The sequence below is a fragment of the Vollenhovia emeryi genome, unplaced genomic scaffold (genome assembly GCF_000949405.1).
Source record: "Vollenhovia emeryi isolate VEMERY1.0 unplaced genomic scaffold, V.emery_V1.0 DF939260.1, whole genome shotgun sequence".
In the NCBI taxonomy this organism is placed as follows: domain Eukaryota; kingdom Metazoa; phylum Arthropoda; class Insecta; order Hymenoptera; family Formicidae; genus Vollenhovia; species Vollenhovia emeryi.
This window is the reverse complement of record NW_011967106.1, coordinates 299,808-309,107: the sequence shown is the minus strand read 5'-3', so window position 1 is coordinate 309,107 and position 9,300 is coordinate 299,808. Positions and strand designations below refer to the sequence as shown.

At 44.4% G+C, this 9,300-nt stretch overlaps 1 protein-coding gene across 1 annotated transcript in view; it reads right to left on the bottom strand.

Annotated features, from left to right (window-relative positions):
• Nucleotides 1–5,323: 5,323 nt before the first annotated feature.
• Nucleotides 5,324–9,300, bottom strand: part of LOC105559709 — a gene marked incomplete at its 3' end in the record, with an annotated part of 22,962 nt that continues 18,985 nt past the window's right edge. The window contains exon 2 of the mRNA XM_012008215.1: nt 5,324–5,369. Within this exon, the coding sequence (XP_011863605.1) occupies nt 5,324–5,369 (46 nt within the window). The remainder of the gene's footprint in view (nt 5,370–9,300) is intronic.

The following is a 9,300-nucleotide window of genomic DNA, read 5'->3' as shown; positions in this document are numbered from 1 at the left end:
TTGAGAGATTCTCATTGGCTGAAGGATCTTCGGCTTTCACCGATAAAAGAGGATGCGGAATAAGGGCCTTTATCTCTTTCCAATTGTTTCCCCTTGGAAAGAGACGATGTTAACCGAAGGGTAAAAAGTTGCCCGACGATCGGAACAGTCGGTTCTGAATCTACAAATTTTCCGAACGTAAGAGAAACAATGTTTCTTTCTCCGCCGAAAGAAGACTCGTTGAGAATTCGTTCGAAGAGGACGAAGAGCGCCGTACGAGCCCAGCACCTTCCGTCCAGTACGGTCGTTTCGCGTGTCGGTTACGAGTTAATATAATCGGATTTGATATTAAGTCAGCCTTGACCCCAGGCTTCTGTGCAATTAAAACTTCCTCTCGAATTGGGAGCGAGGTAAGGGAGTAACCGCAGCCGACTCGCGTCGCGCTCCGAGTGATTTTTCGCTACTCGGTTTCTCGCCCGGACTAGTCCTCGGCGGCGCGGCGTATCGCCTTACCGATGGCGAAACGGGGACAGAGCCGGTCGTTGTCTTTGTTTTTAACCGCAGTATAGTGTGCCACGCGGTCTGTCGTCGCCGTCGTCGGCGGCCCCGCTGTAGGTGTGTTAAAATTGCGGCTTCTAAACGGGGTCGCCGCGGACACGCTAATAACCGCCGTGCATTTCCGTCGGAATTGGAACGGCCGATGGCCGCGCCGGGCGATCGCCTCCGCGGCGTTATCTGCGACCGTGGACGCAAATTGGATGCGAAATTGCATTCGTTTCTACCTCGCACAAACAGCTGCTGTTAGCAGTACTTTAGCTCATTCCGATTAATCCGTGATGGTTAATATGTCTCCTCTGTACCGTCAGCCGCGGTCGTGATGTAAATATAAAAAGGAAGGTCTCCCTCTCTCTCTCCCTCTCTCTTTCTCTGTATGAGTATGTGTGTGGGAGCGCGCACGCACGTGTAATTAATTCAATGCTTAGTTATACTTGGCTCGCCTAATGAAACGATTGACAATTCTCTCCGATCGTAATCGCTCTCTGATCGTAGCGCTACGGGATATGCAGCTGGAGGAAGAGAATTCTCTTCGCACGACCGTGTATCCCACACCGCGTTGTCAGAGAAACCGGACGACGCGTTTCGTTTCGGCGCTGAGACGCGGCTCGATGCCCCCGGAGCAGTTCCTATCATCGGCAGGTCGTGCGTACTGATATTCTCGCGACGTTACTACGTCAGGTCTTCGAGAAGTCACGTGGTTTGGCGAACGAGAGAACATCGCGAAATATCCGGCACAGAATTTGGAAGTTTCTGGCCACGCTTTACTTATCTGACATACGATATTTCCGCCACGACGTAAACGTGATACAAACTAGCTCCGAGGTTTGAAAACGCAATGTCTCGGGATACGCATTTCACGGGGTGGGACTGCGGAATTTAGGCCTGGTTGCACCAACGTCGCTTAACTTTAAGCTTAGCTTCATTCGTGCTTTGTTTCTTTCCAACTGTTACTTTAGAAGGAGACAAACGTGAATTAAGTTAAGCGACGTTTGGTGAAACCGGGCCTTAGGCGACTAATGTCCATGTTTCTACCAATGCGGATTAAGTTTGATCTCGGTGTAACTTTCTTTTCGTCTCTTTTCAGTTCGGAGAGTTGGGAAAAGATGGAAAGTAAATTATAAACCGAGATTAAAGTTAATCCGCATTGGTAGAAACAGGCATAAAGGTGATGGCAGAGAATGAAACGCTTAAGGCCCGGTCTCGCCAAACGTCGCTTAACTTTGATCTCGGTTTAATTCATGTTTGTCTCTTTCTAGAGTAACAGTTGGAAAGAGACAAAGAACGAATTAAGCTAAGCTTAAAGTTAAACAACGTTGGTGAGACCCGACCTTGGGCCCGGTTTCCCCAAACGTCGCTTAACTTTGATCTCGGTTTAATTCACGTCTGTCTCTTTCTAGAGTAACAGTTGGAAAGAGACGAGGAACGAATGAAGCCAACAATAAGCTTAAAGTTAAACAACATTGGTCGAAACCGGATCATTCCCAGCCTAATGGCCCGAACAGAAAGATTGTCGTAACCGTTTGCGACGAAGAACTGTCGCGTCCATTGCGTCGCGTGGCGACACGCGTCTGCGACAATTCTTTGTGCCTTGACTTACGTCTTACGACGGAATCGTAAACGATTACAATCTTCCCGCTCAGGCCCTAATCGCTATAATTCACATCGGGGACGACGACTCGAATAAATCCAGCATGATAACTGCCGCCAAGTGCGCGCGGCGAGTCACCGCGGCGAAATTCTCCTCGTCACGTGTCCGGTGCCAAGTATCGGATTTCGTCTCCGATGAAACGGAGCGATCGGTATCTCACGCGCGGCGATATCCCGTCGTGCATCCGTGCGTTCAACACGCACGTGGGCCGCGTCGTCTTCTCGGGCGCACGCGTGTACGGCACGTACATCGCGTATAAAATATCTTTTTTTTCCCTACCTATATATAAATGGACTATCTATACGCTCCCGTCGCCATCCTTCGTTTCCCCGTTCGCTTTTTTTTTTAACTACCGAATAGCACCTGTTCTCGTCATGTACCTCGCGCTCTCTACTTCGCTCTCCCGATTTAATTCCCTCCTTCCGCCCTTCGGTCCGCGCGCCACCACTCTTCGTCCTTCTGGACGTTCTGACGTAATACGGAAAATACATACATATAAGGTACATATATACGTGACATATAAAAATTAAGCGGTCTGTCGAGCATCATTTTGACACCTTTTTGGCGAAGGATGGATCGTTGTACGGTACACCTGTCGGATTTGCAAAGGATCAACGCGCTCAATCTACCGATGTGATCGCCGAGTTTACACCGGCAACAGCCTTCCATCCTATCGAATTACGTTCCATAATACGAGCAACGGTATTAGATAAGGACTGCGCGTTTACGCAATAAATGACCGTTGGAATATTAAAGCGTGACTATTTTCGGAATGGCGTCTCTGACACATTACTGGGTCTCTGAAATGTTCCTCAACGGACATAGCCGCGCGTACAAACGATAAGTGAGCTAAAAGTCGCCGCCAGTTCAATGCTCGGTAATTATCCGCAATATATTTCTAACCGGAACTGGACGATTTGAAATAATTATTTTCACTATCGCCACGTTTATCGCACGCCATACGTAAAGAAATTACGAAAGAAGAGAAAAATGTCAAGTAAAATAATCGTTCGAGGTTTCCAAGATTTATCTCCGGGGCAAATTCCGTCGATGTGCGCATATGTGACCAATTTCTGAAATCGTAAATTTCGCCGCGATATCGTGCGAGGTATTTTACGCAAAAGCGCGCGTAGTATTTGTTCTATGCTTAAATAAACATTGTCCGTAAGTAATTAAGACTTCTTTTCTCTTTCGGAGATGTAATGTGAATATTTGCAAATGAAATTGGCAAACAGAAACAAAAACGACCGTCGACGAAAATTAATGAATCCGTGCCAATGTAATTCTCCGCGAAATGGGGAACCGCGTCGATAGAATAGCACATTTGTCGCTTAACATGCGGTGCGTAAAATCTGACACAACGCGGAGCAATGGGATTTTTCGAATGGAAATTGAACGCGAAGAATCAGACTGTAGGAGCGCGGAGAGCTTGAAACGACGCGTCGTCGTTAATTGCGCAGATGGAAAGTAATCGCTGCTTGTGTAAACTCGACTCGTAAGTCGTGGATATAAATATTTGATCGTGACGCACCTAATTTCTACCATGCCGAGAGATCGGGGAGACTAGTTACGATCGCCGTGACGCGCAAAAATGGAAAATATTACGCGAATATCATAGTACACTAGCGTTAAGTCGATAACAGACTGTACAAAGTAACAACCGGGGACGATAACAATTAGCTTAGGGGGAAAGAAATTGCACTAAGTAATACAAAACGATCAAATACAACTTTAAATATAAAACTCTGTTAATGAACAAATTCGATTATCGATCCTTTCTTAGGGAGATTCGCTAAAACTCACTAACAATCCAATCTCTACTTTGCCGAGAAATAAAATGACGCGCGTTAGTTTCGTTTCAAAAACTCATCTAAATAATTAGTAATAAACTTTAGCTTTGCTATTGAAACGGACAACGTATACGAAATAAAGAAGCCTCATCACGGCGTTCGCATGTCATTGCACTTGTGTCTCTTTACGGGATTGTGACGCTGAGAGAGAAAACCGCGGAGCTTATACCGTAGAAGCAGTGGTGTAGTCTTACAAAAAACATCACATCACCAGTCCACATCAACGAGATACCTTTTTTTTTCGTTTCCGCTGCGATTGCGTATCTTGATAAATTAATTGCGTATCCGGTGTTCTGATTTGCAACCTTATTATAATTAGTTCTTCACACTCGCACGCGTTTGATGTGCACACATTTGGTTTCTTTACTGGTCCTAGTACGGCTTGGCATTAGTTCTGCACGGATATGAGAATACATCTTTTTGTCAGTACAAAAAGTCCAACAGAAAAATATATCTTCGACTCGAACTCGCTAAGAAGCTTGCCGAGTTCCTCAGTCAAAATATATTACCTCTAATCTACTCTATTAATTGGTTATCGCCTACACTCGCATATGATTTTATCACATGATTTACGCCTTTATATGATTTACGAATGTTTATCGAGTTTACTAAGATTGCGTGTCGTAATTTATCTTTTAACGACGCCGTCAGTCTCGCTCATATATGTGTATATGTATCTAATTCGTCATTATCTTGCTAATGCGTGAAAAAATTGTCGTAGCTTTAGGTATGGTCCTAGATACAAAAGCCATTTCACACTGTTCTTGATGAGATACAAATTCTGAGATTGTCGTTATTAGTCTCCGTGAGTACGATCATTTATGCGGGCACGCACAACAATTTCGATCGCGACGTTGTGAATAAACGTGCGACTAACGTCGGGTTAAAATAAAATGTACGAACGGAATCGATTCGACCGCTCCGACTACACCACCGCGAAGGGGAAGGGCACGCTTCTGCGGGTGTCGAGCGGCGGTCGTTCCGCGAAAGTCCTCGCCGCCGCGTCGGCCGACGTGCGTTTCTTCATCCGCATTTCTCCGCCTCGCTGCAACGCGCGTACTAGCGGCCTTCGGCAGCCGAAACCGCGGTAAGAAGTCGCGTCGCGACGTTCCTCGCGGGTTCCTTTCTTTCCTCCTGCAGCCTTTCAGAATCGCTGGACTCGCAGTCACGGTCAAGGTCACGGTAGTCAAGAGGCGAGAGTAGTCCTGTGCCAGGAGGCGTGTTGCTGCTGCTGTTGCTGCTGCTGCTGCTGTAGTTGCTGCTGTAGCTGTGACTGCGGCTGCGGCTGCGGCTGCGGCTGCTGTTGTTGTTGCTGCTGCAGCTGCCTCTTTTGGCTGCACACAAGAAATAGAATTGCATTTTATTACTCTCGTCGACATTGCGAATATCGATGCATGGAACTTCCCGAGGGGTAAACCGTTGAGGGCATTGTGGTGTACAGATTTCGGCCATTACTAGGCATTTTTTGGACATTAGTGGGTGTCATTTGGCCTTGCTGGGACATTCTAGAGAATCGAAAAAGATAAGCTAAGGTCCAGTTCGACAGTTGCCAGTTTAGCTTAACTAGTTGTTAAGTAGTGATGCCCAACCACTGAAACAAAATTCTGTAAGCTATTTACAAGGTTAGATTTTGACAAGCCTCTTCTTTGCCTCTAACACTCACAGCATCAGTCCGCTTAATTTCCATTATCAATTTGTATTTTTTTATTAAAGATACCAGTACTAATTTTTCATCTTGACAAAAATTTGGTGCTCGTATACGGTTTATTTTGATATCCATTTTTGTTATGCAATGAGGTATCGTAATAATGAAAATGAGGCTGGAAATTAATTATTTCAGTGTTCAATATACAGGGTGTCTCATTTTAAATGATCCGCGCAAATACCTCCAAAAATATGAAAGATACGGAAAAACGTTTCAAACAAAAGTTGTTTGGTTCGAAGGGGGATATAAGGTGGTGCCATTGACTTGACCTTGGATAGTCATTTGAAGGTCACGTGAAGGTCACCTTTAATTTTTTAAATGGAACCCCCTATTGTTTATTATACTATCTTATTCTACTAATTAATAGCGAGATTCGGATCGTCGGAAACATTTTTTGATTTGCCTAATACTCTTTGAGATATTCAAGAGAAAATTTAATAACTATTTCAATGTTTATCAATGATTGAGATATATGTCCATGGAATGAAAATTAAGATGGTGTCAATTTGATGTCATATTGACCACATTTATATCATATTTTGGCCAATATGACATCAAATTGACGTCATCTTGACTTTTCATTTCTCCTTGGGTGGTGCGATGGAGGGTACGAATGATAAGAGAAATGCGTGTAAAAAAATCAAAGATGCAAAAATCCAGGAGGCGTTAAACGAATAATCTCGATGCGTCGTAACAGCAATGTGTTTTGTTATATCCCGTGAAGTAAACAACTCGCCTAGTTCGTCACAGATAACGGGCGAGATTCGGATCGTCTCCTCCGGTCATGTTTTTTCCTCGGGCACGCACGTGCTCGGTGCGTTGCCTCTTTACGAAATCAGTTACGAAAGCACGAATGCGCGGAATTATGCACATACCTTCGCCGGGCCCGATATTCGCGAGGATAACGCGGGCGTACGTGGCGCTTTTCCTGGAAGCGACGAAAGAGGATGCTCTGGAGGATGCGTGATACGACGTCACCCCGTCGTGTCTCGATCGATCTCTCTCTCGCTCCGCGCATAATAGATACGCGCGTCGCTACAAAAATAACGGATATCACCGAGTATAGTCATCCGGTACGAGCGTCACGATGTCCACGTAGGCGAGATTACGCGGCTCGGATTGGTAATTACAACGGAATGCAAAATTCGTGCCGGTGGTCCAACGCCGACCGACAATTTAGAGATGGATCAGCGTATAAATCTGTATTTTGGTTCGTCGCGAACGCGACAGTACTGTCACTGATAACGACGGCCGAACACGAAGCTCGTTAGAAACGTTACATTTCTAGCAACGAAATACTCTTTCCATATATACACAGGTTGTACTAAAACCACCGTTTAAGCACAGATCCTTTAGAAAATTTCAAGAGGAAAATTCTAATACAAAAATGTCGAGGCTATAATAGTTTTTAAATAATAAGCGATTATATTTCACAAATGACAGGCCTGAGATTCGCACGCTCAGGCACGGCAACATGACGAGTGATAAAAGGGTTCCTATGAATGTCGCCCTTTTCATTTAATTCAAGTAAAAATTTGCAACATTTTGTAACTTCAAAGTGTTGTAGCTGTCGAAGTAGTCGATCAATATTAATTGCCACGAAGGTTGTTACTATGCTAAAAAGGGCGACATTCGTAGGAACACTTTTATCACTTGTCATGTCGTCGTACCTGAGCGCGCGAAATCTCGGACCTATCAATATAATCGCTTATTATTTAAAAACTATTATAGCCTCGACATTTTTGTATTAGAATTTTCGTCTTGAAACTTTCTAAAGAATTTATGATTTTTTAGTACACCCTGTGTATGTAGAATAAAATGCTTGGAAAAGTTTGTAGAAAAAAAGCCGACATCAAAAGAGACGTTATGGTTATCGAGAATATCGGTAAACTCATTTGGCTGAAAGCACAACCAGGATTAAAAATATGATTTTTAAAAATAGCAATTTAAAAAATAAAGACTCTTCGAGAGACTTAGTTTCTCGAGAAGTAATTTTTCTCACGGCAATGCGGTTTGTCGTCGACCTTACGGGAATTTCCTAGCCATTGCTGTCATCGCGGGACGACAGCCGCGCACATAGCTCCTGTAATTACTATAAGCAATTTAAGAAACAGATTTTTCGAGAGGCGCACACTTGGCTCGAACAGTTGTCCAGGTCATTAGACTTCAACGTCTGCGATGCCACGCGGTTTCTCGCGATCGTCACGTTTGGCAGCCGCGACCGGACACGTCGCGGCCGCCGGGAGAAATCAATTAGGCAACGCATCGCTTAATTAAGAGCACTTTTCCTACATCATAATGCAACAATAAGCAAAGGTAATCGGGACAATTACTCGCACGCGACCTCGACGCAGCAAGTCGCGCGCCCGCCCGCGTTGCCCCGTCGGCCACCGCCGGCATCTGGTGCATTCTCACGGCGCGAAAGAAACCGCACGGAAAGAAGCGTAGTGGAACGGCTTGGAGAAAGAGATGAAGGGATAGACGTTTGCGCTGCCGAGAGACGATGCACCAAGCGTACGAAAGCGCCGCTCCTGCCTCCTTCCGTGCTTTCAACACGAAAAAACTTAAGCAGTAAAACTTAAGACTTAAGAGAACTGAAGGCCTAAACACGCGAAGTAAAACTTCATACTTAAGGGAATGACCAATGACTGTAGAGAACGTAAGCAGCCATTTTGAAACTTAAGCAATGCTGAAAATTTCGATTGGTTGAAATGCTTAAGTCTTAAGTTTTATTGCTTAAGTTTTTCCGTGTGTTCGGGCCTTAACCGATGACACTCGAGAATGTAAGCAGCCATTTTGAAACTTAAGCAACTCTGAAAATTTCGACTGGTTGAATTAAGTTTTCTCGCACGTTTCCAGCTTCACGGCGTCGAGAAATAATTGCAACCTTTCTTTAAGGGGATGCTAGAGTGAGTCTGTACCTTTTGCACTTTTTACATCTAGAACTGTCAGTTCATGAAGATATTTGTGATATACAAATTGTTTGGCTTTTGTGTACAGACGGCGTTCCACTAGTCAGACTGAATCAGAGAACAGCATAGTATCATCGAAATTAAGTTTAGAAGCCTAACAAAAAATCTATTCGCTGGAATAAGTTATAGGTTAGGTAACTTATACAAACATATAAAGTATGTGGCTTTGTGTACAGACCGGCAGTGTTCCACTAATCGGATTGAATCAGAGAACAGCATGGTATCATTGAAACTAAGTTTAGAAGCCTAACAAGGAATCTATTCGCTCGAATAAGTTATAGCCCAGACAGCACACGATATCCTATGGATGTCCTGGGATGATCCTGGGAACATTCTTAGGACATAAGGACGTCCAGAGGATATCTTTAAAACGTCTTCAGGAGATCTGTACTGTCTGGGAGGTTATCTAACCTATAACTTATTCAAGTGAGTAGATTTTTTGTCGGTCTGTACACACAAAAGCCACATAATTTGTACATTACACAAATGTTTTCATCAATTCTAGGAGACAGTTCTAGGAGTAAAAAGTGCAGAATCGCTCCAGCATTTCCTTATACCCAGTGTCCACGATGTTAAGGCCAATGTCCA